The sequence below is a fragment of the Bombyx mori genome, chromosome 24 (genome assembly GCF_030269925.1).
Source record: "Bombyx mori chromosome 24, ASM3026992v2".
NCBI lineage: Eukaryota > Metazoa > Arthropoda > Insecta > Lepidoptera > Bombycidae > Bombyx > Bombyx mori.
In genome coordinates this window covers 2,187,689-2,201,137 of record NC_085130.1, presented here as the reverse complement: position 1 = coordinate 2,201,137, position 13,449 = coordinate 2,187,689, and the positions used below count along the sequence as shown (strand labels likewise).

General features: G+C 40.2%; 1 protein-coding gene across 1 annotated transcript in view; it reads left to right on the top strand.

Moving 5' to 3' along the window:
* LOC101739440 (limbic system-associated membrane protein) overlaps positions 1 to 13,449 on the top strand; it is a 170,795-nt gene that overhangs the window by 143,229 nt on the left and 14,117 nt on the right. The window contains exons 3-5 of the mRNA XM_012688332.4: positions 11,426 to 11,533; positions 12,050 to 12,163; positions 12,964 to 13,048. Of these exons, the coding sequence (XP_012543786.3) occupies positions 11,426 to 11,533; positions 12,050 to 12,163; positions 12,964 to 13,048 (307 nt within the window). The remainder of the gene's footprint in view (positions 1 to 11,425; positions 11,534 to 12,049; positions 12,164 to 12,963; positions 13,049 to 13,449) is intronic.

Sequence of the window (13,449 nt, the reverse complement as noted above, 5' to 3'; positions counted from 1 at the left end):
ATAAAATTCCAACAAAGTACAACTAAAAGATGTATTCAACACTTAAAACACTCAACAAACACTTTAAAACTCTGAATCCGCTTCTTCGGCTTCGCTTCAGGTGATCCGTTTGCAGTTTCGCTTCGAGTAACTCCGATTACTGACTGACTGCGTACCATCTCTGCAACGCTTTTATAGCCGATACCACATCCCTAGAATGATCGATAATATTCCACACATTTCGAGTATTGTGTTTCCGCTATTTGACAATAGATGGCGTTGTACTTCTCAAGTGTTCTATGTGCTACTAGATCCTTCGATATTCGTTCGACTATTCGGCGATAGATGGCGTTACTCTTACCGGCGTAACAGTATCAAACGTTCGTCCCGACTCCTCCAACTAACAGGTGTCACTGATTCATTAGAAAATTAGGCAGAATGGTGGTATACCGACGCTGCTACCCCGACGGTCCAGGTACTTTGGTCATTCTTCCACTTTGGAGGTAACGACGAAGCGAAGATCTTCCACGGAGCGGGTGAAATTGCTCGGTAGACCGACGGTGCCAAATGTTGTCGTTCGGAACTTGTATTTAAGCAAACTTATCTTGAAAATGTCGTAAATGAGATTCAGGCATCTGTCAAATATCTTAAATTGTATGATGGCTACCCGTCACAGCAGTAGCAACTACACAAATTCAGCGAATGACAAAAGTAATTGAATGATTCAAAACGATATCCGTTGGAGCATCTTCTTCAGTAACTTTCACCACGTGTAATCCTTCAGACAAAAACCCCCATGATGTTTCCCGAGAACTATAAAATATCTTTTTTCCAACTACGCTTAAGGTGAGTTCTTGATACGCAGCGGCTCGGTTATTCCAGCATCCATTAGCGGCGGTACCAATTACTTCAATAGCAAAACAATTTTTTGTTGTTGCTTTAATTCCTGTTCACTCTGTCACTGTCGCAGTATGATTAAGCCCAAAAATTTCATCCAAAAGCGACGCTTGCTTTCCTGTTACTCGTAAAAGCTTAATGCTTTCGTAAATTGTATCTGTACTGCCAGCGTAACGACCGTTTTATTTTAACCAGGGCTGCCAACGGAATGAGAAAAAAATTGACAACCTTTATCCGGTCAAGGCCGAAATATGTGCTTGTGATTTGATTTTATGGATACTGGAGCGGGTCTATCGGAATCCATGGGCGCTTGACGCCACAGAGGATTAAAGTACCCGTATGGGCTTACAATGTGGTGTATCGCAAAGTCTTAAATATCTATTGTTTTAGTAGCTTCATATTTAGCCCGCAATACAATACAAATGCAGATGCTGACCGTGTTCCCGCGGGGGCATAGACCCCGCGCGTCGTGTCATTTTAATATGCTTTTATTAGCTTCAGACGTATGCATGTTAGTATGACTGTAACGGAATCTTTGAATATGATTTTGACCCCCTTCAAAACGTCGGATTAACTCGAAATTTGATATGCTTATTAAGGATCGATGACAATTCAATATTTAAAAAATAAATAAAAACTAACAAATACGCTTTTATAGAAAATAAAAAATTGGAAAATAAATTTTAATAAATTTAAATTAGAAATAGTGTAAGAAAAAATGATTTTATTGTAAAAAAAAGCGTGGGGTGCATGGTATCAGTAGTTATAAATATTTTATGAACAGATATGAGTAGAAAGGTTATTTTGATAATATCCTGAAAAGCACCCCCGCAAATTACTTATTTAAGCGTATCGCGTGCAATGGTGCAAAAATTATTATGATTATGACGTAAACATAATTTTAAACGTAATTTCTTTGTACCACAGTATCAAAGAATATTGGCATTACTGCTTCTGTTTAATTTTAGAGCCGCTTTCATTGCCAGCCATGTATGATTCATTTTTTTTTTTTGAATGAGCATTCTTTGTCTGGTATGTATTTTAGTGACATCCATGATGAATCGAAACGAAATGGGGCCATTTTAATTAACTGCAATTAATGCTTTACGAACAACGCGGTTCACGTCGACTTAGAGAATAGGTCAGAGCAATATGAAGCAGGATCAAAAGTGCCCGGTTCATGGTTGGCTAATTGGAGACCTAACACTTTTTACTCATTCTTATTGGTGCTAAGGCGGATTTGTCAGCCTAAATTGTAACTACCACCGTCTGCTCACCATCATCACCATCCCAAATAGCTGTTCCAGTTTGAAGAACAGCAAGGCTATTGCATACCGGTTTTTTGGTTTAGTAAGTAGTTAATAATGCGTTACCTATCAGAGTCAGTGAACGATATTTGGAAAGTTTGATTGTGTGCGTATTTGTTCGTACGTGATTGCAACAGAAATAGCACGAACTGTAATCTTAGTTTGAGTCCGCTGAATGTGGAATTATTAGTAAGTTCGCTAGTTAACCGTTCGATCATATGTCTTAAAGAGGGTGATTGCATTAGAAGTTTGAACACGAGTAAAAGCTGTAATCAGGCTTAACGTCTGAGTCATGCCTATCCCATGGGATGATCTATTTGAAGCAGAAGAACATCGTCAAACTTTAGCCCACACTTTAGAAGCAAAACGGGATAAAACCCCTGTCTGTTAAAAACCGTGTCACAACAACCCGGTTGAGAGAGAAATCAACCGAGACAGAATGGGGGTAAGGTAAGTTAAGAGCTCACGAGCATCTGATCTATCGATGGCAGTGGTCTTAGTCGATGCGTGAGATGATCTCACGATATCCTTCAATAGTACAGCCCAACTGACAATTCAATGAAATCGTGAACAGAATCATCGTGATTATCAACGCTTTTATAGAGACAATATATTCCCGTTCAACTCTGAAGTGAACTTTACTAGGTTTCCAGCTAATTCACCAAAATATTCATCTCCAAAAAAACCTTAAAGTGAATCCTTCAGAATATCCAGATAGTTTTTCCCCTGGCAAGGGAAATTCACTTCATTGGAGTACTTGACAAAAGTGGTCTCTGGAAACGGCGGTATTGTCAGAATTTGGATTTAGCCTGATCTTACAAACCCATTTAGCAGAATCCTCCCATTCATCCACTAATTCAACAATAGGACAGTGTCAAATAGCTTCGAAATCAAACGACCGTGAAACCCGACACAGCAAAAAGTCATTTCTAAGCCCTCAATGTACAAAGTATCCGATATTTACATAATATGAAGTCGAGTCCCCTTTTTAGTATTCTATCCGCGAACTATCGACCGACACGCTGTCTTTTCCCGATGTCCATAAGCTGATGGATTGGTATTCATGTTGTGGTGTACAAAGGAACGGACGGGTTCGTGCCGCTATCGGTCGTCACGCACGAGCGCTTTAGAAACGCGCTTTAAAAACGCGGCGTTATTCATTTGATCTCGCAAAAAGAGGATTTGCGACTAATAAATATATTTAAATTAAGGATCGGCTTATGTTAGAATAGTTCTGATGATGTCACATCATTATAACTGAAGATAGACCAAGACGATAACAAGTTCTGTGATAGTGACTTTCACGCTATGATTACAGCGGATCGATAACGCATTCGGTCAGCAAAGCAAAAATAATAATGAAGAACTATATCTGTCTAAAACGGGCAATGAATTTATAACTTTTACTGGTGGTAGGACCTCTTGTGAGTACACTACCCTGCCTATTTCTGCCGTGAAGCAGTAATGTGTTTCGGTTTGAAGGGTGGAGCAGCCGTTGTAACTATACTTGATACCTTAGAACTTAAATCTCAAGGTTACGCATTTACTTGGCGCATTTACGTTGTAGATGTCTATGGGCTCCAGTAACCACTTAACACTGGGTGAACTGTGAGCTCGTCTACCCAGCTAAGCAATAAAACAATAATAATAATAATAATTAATAAAAATGAGGGGAAATGACGTATTTTGGACAACGTTCCGTCTTTTGCTCCGTATGACAACCTTATAATATATGTACAATCGAAATAGACAAAAGCTTTATAAACGATAATCGCACGGCGTCTAATAATAATAGTGACAATAATAATCAGTCTAATAATAACAGTGACAGTAATAATCAACAGAAATATACGTGGAAAAGTTCCATAAATTCTCAAAAAACTCATCTTAGATACTAATTTAGTTAATATTTCTCCACAATTAATATTTAAAAATTTGAAGTGAATATTCGCAGCTCCATTGCGTATTTCTGAATGAACATTCACGACGCTCGGAGAAGGTAGAGAAACGTACAATTATTATCGTTTAGTAGGAATGTTGAAAGCTTTTTTTAAAAACCCGTACTTTTTAAATATATTTTAGCGGTTTTTTTAGAATCAAACGAACATCAGCGTAATATTTAAAATATCAAATCAATCCGATCCAGAATCGATTCTTTAGAATGTGACTTCATAAAATTCCGTACAAAGGCACTTTTTGCAAAAGTAGTTTTTTTTATTGTATAGGTGGGTGGTCAAGCTCACAGCCCACCTGGTGTTAATTGATTACCGGAGCCCATAGACATGTATAAAGTAAATGCCGCCACCCACCTTTGAAATTTGAGTTTTAAGGTCTCAGTATAGTTGCAATGGCTGCCCCACTCTTCAAACCGAAACGCATTACTGCTTCACGGCTGAAAAGGGAAAGGCGGTACCTACCCGTGCGGACTCGCAAGAGGTCCTACCACCAGTCGTGCGTTACCAAAATTTTCTATTACAATGAAGACATCCTCTGCGGTAATCATAATTGGTTAGCGGCGATGCTTAAGATAGGAATTGGGGAATTTTGGAGGTATAGTGAAAACTAGATTCAATTTTCACTCAAGGTATTTATGCCGCTAAGCAGTAATTTCTTATCACTTTGAAGTGCCAGATAGCCGTTATAAACTAAACTACAATAGACGTAAACCTCAGAACTCAAGTTGGGTGGTTTCATTCGCATTGGGATTTACTCCAGTAAAAGATGAATCGCCTGTGGTAAAAAAAAAACCAAACCATATGCTCTACCAATTCTCGCCTAGGATTTTGCGTGTCCCAGAGATTTATTGAACAATACCTTAATTTAATTAGTCTTGTAAACATGCCGAGTAACACAACCAGCAATAAAAATACGCACGCCGAAATAAACGCAAAATTATTCTTAGTAACGCTATCAAAGTTAATGGTGTGTGAAATTTTATAAGAGAACACGAATGGGAGCGTTGCGAATGAAATATTGTGGCTCATACAAACTTTAGCTCGTCTACCCTTGCCAGCCAAAAAGCACGTGCTAATAATAACGATTAATTGTGTCGGTATTACTGAAATCATTCGAGTCTCGAAACTGGGAATGACTCATTTCATCATTCTCCTGCCCTTCTCCCAGTCACCTAGGGTCGGCGTAACATGTTTTCTCCTTCCATGCTCCTCAGTCATATACAATTTTTTCGCTCACTCCCCTCTTACCCATGTCGTCTTTCACGCAATCCATTCATTTCATCTTAGGTTTACCTCTTCCTCTATATCCTTCCATATTCATAATTAACACTTTCTTACTAACCTCATTTTCATTTCGTCTCATCACATGTCCATACCATCCCAATGCGCACTTCTCAGCTTCTCTGTCAAAGGTGCCACTTTCAGACTTCTTCTAACATATTCATTCCGTATTCTATCCATTCTTGTTACTCCACACATCCATCGCAACATTCGCATCTCTGCTGCATGCAATGGCCTTTCATCCGCCACTTAAACCGGGAATGTCTATCAAAGCTCTTTTTCATCCGCCACTTAAACCGGGAATGACTATCAAAGCTCTTTTCATTAAGCCTCAAAACAGTCTCGCGCTTAGTATTATTGTGAAACTGGAGTCGTATAAGCGAAGTTTCTGGACGGATTAGATGCTTACTTCGTATTACAAGATACCGTGTGTCTATTGGGATTTCTAGCCGGTGTTACGTTTTCCAGTCGGTGAAGCGCCAACGACTTTATTTATTTATCTATTTAGACACACCAACAGCAATACACACAAAACATTCAAGCTTAAAATTAACATGTATAAAATTAATTACTGGTATGTAAGCCAGTTACAGGCATGTACAGCAATCTCTTATAAAACACTATGACATGTTACAGCAATTTTACAAACAGCGGAAAAATAGGCTAAATTTAAATTAAACTAGAGGTCCCGCAGTAGTCGAAATTCGACTATAATTAATTGGAATTGTAAGTTTGTACACTATTATGATTGTATTTTATACTTCTATAATCACAAATTTCGCCAAGACTACATTATAAAAAATATTAACAAAGACAAACAAATATTTAATCTCAATTTGACAACAGACGTCAAGAACAAAAGTTTAACAATATGCATGCGTGTGTGCGTCAAATACATGGAACGTAGTGTGTGTAATGTTTTCTTTATTGATTTAATGTATCTTTTATGCATTATTTAAAAAAAATATTAGCATTGTGCACTTCTTCTCTATATTCTCTATAAGTGTGGAAAATTTCATACTCCTCCGTCCGCGCAATTTTCGTAAAAAGGGATACAAAGTTTTTGCTTCACGTATTAATATATAGATTTAAATTAAAATGACGGTTAAGTGTCGGTTGTCAAATTGTATTTTTTTAAGGTCATCGATCCGATTCTTTCACAGGAGATGGGAGCGTGGACTGTATTTATTGTTTGATGATATTTATTGAACCCTTAAATGACAAATTAAAGACTTAAATTAATAACTTAGACTTGGTGGCTGGATTTGAAAGAGAATTGGTGTCATGGTGGATGTCACTCGCTAACATTTTGACGTTCAGAATCTGAACAGTGTCTAATGATGGAAATGGGTAGAGTCGGCATAAAAAAATTATCCATGGGCAAGGTTCTTGACGCGTTAGCACTAAGCAAAACATCACTATAAAATTCAATCACAAAGTCATCGAAATTGTCCTCTAATACATTTATAAACCGCTTCACTTTTAAAGCTCGTAACGTTCCATAACCCTATTATTTTAGTGGAACTCGTAAAACGCTCGGTGAATGTAAATGAGCCTGCATAATTGAGGATACAATGATGTCATATTGGTCATAATGTTAGTTTTCTGTTGCTAAAGAAATTTCGTTTCGCCGAAGTATTTCGGGGCGAGTAGAGACATAGCATTTTGATGTGACTTTAAGGTTCAATTTCGTGTATTTATTTTAATTTTCAATGCCTTCGTGTGCACGGAGCATTGAAGATATAATTATGTACTTTGTCGAAGCGCTCAAAAAAAAAATTTTTTTTCTTGAACAAATTCGATACTTAATTACTTAGTACACTAATAGATATTAAAAATTGTTGCTTATGTTGTAGGGGTCTATGATTTATAGTTAAAGTTAATATTAATTACGCAAGGATATATGCGAATTACGACTTTAAAACTTTTACTTACAGATTTTATTGCACTAAATCAGTGAATGAACTCACGGCTCACGTAAATTGGTTTTTTCTATAGCTTTACTATAAATGTGAGGTGTGTCATATTGAAATATGAGGTCAAAACCTCATTTGTATTGGTCGTGGAAGAAACGGGCAGAATTGTGGTACCTAACCATGCGGGCTATTAAATACGCCCGATCACTAAAAAAGCAATGTGTCTCGTAGTAATGAGAAAGCGGCCTTATTAACTATTGACACAAACGTGGTTTTCCTCTAACATCACCCCTCCATCCAAGTGGAAGGGATCCGCGTGCACTGTATTTCTTTAGCCAAAAGTACAGGCAAAACTATTCCGGCTGACAATCACTTCAGCGCTAATTTCTCGATGCAGCCGCGTGAGTATGTTTATCAGAATCATACGCTATTCGACCAGTGAGTTTCTCGTCGGATCTTCTCGCAGGTTGCAATTCCAATCCAGTGCTAGATTCTGCGTAGCACTGCTCTTGCTAGGGCTAGTGTTGGCAAATTCTCTCAGGTCGAGCCCGTGAGCTCACCTACACATCCGGGCGTATCTGGAACAGCCTATTTTTTATGATTGAAGGATTACTGGTGGCCCTGACGCCTTTCCAGTTACACCAGGACAGGTGGGCGAGCAAAGGCTCAGCCAGGAGGGGTGGGATTTGCTAACAGTTGCCCGAGCGCCTCCGAAGGAGACCTAACAACTCAAGAGCAGTTGCTTTGCGAATGAATCTACTGCCGGATCGGAATCGCGACCCGCTGAGAAGATCCGGCCAGAAACTCAGCGAGCTGATGCATGGGTTTGGTTGCACGTCGAGTTAGATGAGTACGGTTACCGGCCTGCTCCTAGTGTTAGAGCTGAAGGCGTCTAATGCAAAGGCTATTGGATCTGACGGATCCATAAGGACGTGTCTAAGGCGCTATTACATACTGCTCTCTCACTCCGCTTTAGTATGTATTGTAAAAGATCCCAGTCGCTACATAAGAAAGGGAATGGTGATCGATGGTCAAGTTAAACAATATAAGATTTTTATGTAGGCGTATGATGACTCAATGGTTCAATTATCGTACAGTCGTGAACTTATTCCCTTTTGAGTTAGGAACACACGCGCAGCTCGCGGGTGGATTCCAAAAAGAATAAACGTTAAGTGTTTGGTACAAGTTAAAAGCTATTAGCTAAAAAAAACTTTTTTTTTATTGCTTAGATGGGTGGACGAGCTCACAGCCCACCTGGTGTTAAGTGGTTACTGGAGCCCATAGACATCTACGACGTAAATGCGCCACCCACCTTGAGATAAGTTCTAAAGTCTCAAGTATAGTTACAACGGCTGCCCCACCTTTCAAACCGAAACGCATTACTGCTTCACGGCAGAAGTAGGCAGGGTGGTGGTACCTACCCGCGCGGACTCACAAAAGGTCCTACCACCAATATTATCGATTTGATAACTAAATAAACGCGGCGTATGGAATTTAAGTGAAGCAACAAACAGGGGAGCGTTCCGTTGGAAATATTCAGGCACTCCACTGTATCGATATGAAATTCAGCTTATATTAATAGGAATGTAGCAATTCGTCAGTAAATAGATACTAAAAATCAGTGGTCTAGTGGTCTTTCTTTTATTAAATACATACTTAATATGTGCTCACAAAATACATTAAGATGTAGGAATAACGTTGTATATTAAAAAAAATGTCGAAGAATTTGTAAATTTCCCTAAATATTGCCTAATGCAAAGGTTTTTCGAAGTCGGCCGAGTTAGTATGTTATATTTACTAATCGTTCAAAAATATAATCGTCCAAATTGTCATATATGTATATAATAATATAACAAATGTATATAACAATAGGTTATATGTATAAATCTACATTGGTCTTTTACGGTTGTTCCGTTATAACTACTGAACCATGCATCAGATTGGCTTGAAACTTGGTATCTATGTAGAAAATACATGTACTTAGTGGATAGGCTAATATTTGTATGAGTGTTGGGCTCCCTAATAATAATGACAATAAATAATAATTTTAATTTTAAATGCCCAGCGAAGCGGGCGGGTACGGATAGTAGCTTATAAAATACTGACTTCTACTAAAAAGCGACCTTAATCGCTGCTTTTCCATGAATTAAACCATACCTCTCATCAATTTAAGTTATAACAGCTCGAAAATTGTAACAGATTGTAACTATATTTGTTCTACCATTAAGACGACGATTGACTTGTACTTGCGCATCGGAAAAGCACTAAACAAATTAATTTAAGTACGTTTGTTTAAGGAATTACATTTGAATGTTGTTTCTTGTGAATTCCGGCAAAGTTATTTTTTTGTTGGCAATTGTTAAAGAAATATTTTTGTAACGGAACAATTTTGAAAATTGTCTATTAATTAATGTAGTGCGTACCGCTTTGTTATCGAGAAGGCTAGAAGGGTTTAGGCCAATAACCACCTTTTTTTTTTTTTTTTTTTTTTTCCCTACCTATGCTGATAGCCTTGAGAGGCTACTTCAGCTTCACCCTAACTTTAGTAGGTGAGCTCGCGGGGCTCAACCGGAGAGTTGCTAACACTGACCCTAGCAAGAGCAGTGCTTCGCTGAATCTACCACCGGATCGGAAACGCGACCCACTGAGAAGATCCGGCGAGAAACTCAGTGGGCTGTGTCTATGGGTTAGTTCGCTCGTCGAGCCCTTCGTCGCAAGCGACGGGTTCGACGAGGACGGTGACCGGTGCTTGTGGTGCCTAAAAGCACCGTTAATGGATCAGGAGGATCCGTAATGACGTGCTTTGGGCGACGTCGACGGTTTACCATTCGGTCTACTGGGTCGGGTATGTAATTTCCAGCGGCTACGATGAGAGGGTTCTCATGTCGTGCCGCCTTCTCAAAATGGCGCAGCGATGCCGACTGTAGATACTTACTAACAGAGTCGAGCTCCAGGTCGTCGTGGAGATCCACATTCCTAAGGAACCAAGGCGCTCCGACGGCTATCCTGCAGAATCGTGATTGAATAACCTGAAGGGATTTCAAGTTGGTGCGGGCTGCGTGAGCGAACACTACGCTTGCATACGTCATGACGGGGCGTATACAAGTTTTGTAGAGAGTTACCTTATTACGGAGGGACAGTTTGCTTCGACAACAAAGCATTGGATAGAGTCGTCCTAGAATAAACGCGGCGCGGTCGCGTACCGTTTTTATATGGGGACGGAATGTCATCCCTCTGTCGAGGGTGACGCCTAGATATTTGACCTTCGAGACCCACGGTATGGGCTGGCCAAAGAGAGTGATGGGACTAACGGCGGAGGTGTTTGCGCGCCTACTACGGAGTGGGATGCTCGAAGTGATGTTCGGAGGGCGACCCCTTTTGAAGAGCACCGCTGCGCTTTTCGTGGGGTTGATGTCTATTCGCCACTTCCGGAACCACTGTCCCATGGTGGCTACTGCGATCTGGAGTCGCCGATGAAGCAGCGACATCTTCCTACACGAGTAGTAGATAGCCGTGTCATCGGCGAAGAGCGCTAGATGGGTCTCCGGAGACCGGGGCCAATAACCACCATTGTCGTGTGACAGTAATGTACACCACAAAATTTTCCAAACGAATTTTATTTGTCGATGCAAATGGACCAAAAAAGATTGGCGTCATTCAAGCTAAAACTTTTCAATTTTTATTGATCGGACGTCTTATGAGTCTGCACGGGTAGGTACTACCACCCAGCATGTTTCTGCCGTGAACCGGTAATGCGTTTCGGTTTGAAGAGTGAGGCAGGCGTTGTACTGTACTGAGAACTTAGAACTCTTATCTCAAGGTGGGTGGCGGATTTTGCGTTGTAGACGACTATGTGCTCCGGTTACCGCTTAACCACTCGGCTTAATTCACTTTTTTGTCCCGTTTGTCCACTTTTACTACTCGAGCGTTCTAGGTGCTACTAGATCCTCTGATATTTATTTCGGTTATTCGGCGATAGATGGCGTTACTCTTACCAGCGTAACAATACATATAAAAAGACTTTGTTAGTTTTAGAGCGCGTCTGAAACGAACGATCCATTAAATTTAATCGATGTCATCTCTTTTCCAGCACATGCCATGCATCGTCGTCAAGCTGAAGATGAAGTGAACTTCGAGGACCCTCAGGCTGATGAAGGGTTTGACGAGTTCGGTGGTGAAGAAACCCAAAATGACACAGGTACGGAAGATAAACTTTCTTTTTATCGCCGTATAGGCAGACGAGCATACGGCCCACCTGATGGTGAGTGGCTACCGTCGCCCATGAATTTCAGCAATGACAGGGGCAGAGCCAAGCCGCTGTCTGCCGTTTAATACTCTCCACAAGCCTCATTTGAAGAATTACAATGTCATAGCGCTTGGGAAACACCAACACCATGGACGACGAAGGCGACGAAGGGCTCGACGAGTAAATTAACCCACAGCCCACTGAGTTTCTCGCCGAATCTTCTCAGTGCGTCGCGTTCGTCACGTATCTGGACGAGATCGTTCTTAGCGATAAGACCGACAATTGCACTTTTTTCTATTTAATTATTTATTCTTTATTTGTACACACTGTTAATATAATACAGTAATTGCGATAAGATATATAAAAATCGCGTTGTTTATTTATTTTTTTGGTGTACACTCTCTGCTCTTTCTCTCTCTCTCTCTCTGCCATTCAATCATTAATGATGTTATTATTTGTTAATTCCAGGTGATAGTCCCGCAGCGCAACGTGTGGAACCAGCCTCCATTTCAACACTACCCACTACATACAAAATAGAAGCGGGGAAAAGTGCCAGACTAGAATGTAACGTGCAACCGGATTGTAAGTCTACTGAGCCATTTGAGTAGGCATTTTTAAAATTACATACCCAAACAATGTTGAACAGAATTGAAGTTAATAAATCATTTCCATAAATAATCACGATTTTATAATTAACAATATTCTAGGCGGTTATTTGCTTCTAGGCCACATTCTCCAAATATTTAACATTGGCCTTCAACGATCTGTGAGCATGGTTATTCACCGGTCGTCGGCGTAGGCACGAGCCAAATTTCAAACCTCGTCCTATCGAGTTTAATTTTAATGCCGATGCAATTACACAATGCATTTTTTTTGCATAATTGGTGCTTGTTTTTTACTGTAAGCCGGCAAAAACAAGTTGTTCTATCTATTTGATATCTCCACATCTTATTAGAGACTGCCTGCACTATTGAAAAAACTAAAACGAATTTCTCTTCACAGCTGCTGCTATCTATTTGATCTCTCTCTGATCTCTCCACTTCTTTTTAGCGACTACCTGCGCTATTGAAAAAACTAAAACTGATTTCTCTTCACAGCTGCTGCTATCTATTTGATCTCTCTCTGATCTCTCCACTTCTTTTTAGCGACTACCTGCGCTATTGAAAAAACTAAAACTGATTTCTCTTCACAGCTGCTGCTATCTATTTGATCTCTCTCTGATCTCTCCACTTCTTTTTAGCGACTACCTGCGCTATTGAAAAAACTAAAACTGATTTCTCTTCACAGCTGCTGCTATCTATTTGATCTCTCTCTGATCTCTCCACTTCTTTTTAGCGACTACCTGCGCTATTGAAAACACTAAAACTTATTTCTCTTCACAGCTGCTGTCGTCCAGTGGTGGAGAAATGACGAGCTTTATTTCATGGGAAATGCAAAACTCAAATACGGCCTGACAAAAATTTCTATGTAAGTATACTGGCACTCGCTCATTCTCAGTCAGTAAGAACCTACAGTTGGCATAATTGCGCCACTTTGAGAAGGCGGCACAATATAATAACTCTTTTGTCGTGGTCGCTGGGAATTACATACCCGATCCTGTGGACTGAATAGTAAACAGTCGACGTCGCTCTAAGCACGCCATTACGGATCCTTCCGATCCATTAACGGTGCTTTTATGTACCTCAAGCACTGGTCACCGTCCTCGCTGAGCCCGTCGCTTGCAAAAGGCTTGACGAGTAAATTAACCCATGGACACAGCCCACTGAGTTTCTCGCCGGATCTTCTTAGTGGGTCGCGTTTCCGATCCGGTGGTAGATTCTATGAAGCACTGTTCTTGTTAGGGCCATTTAGCAACACTCCCGGTTGAG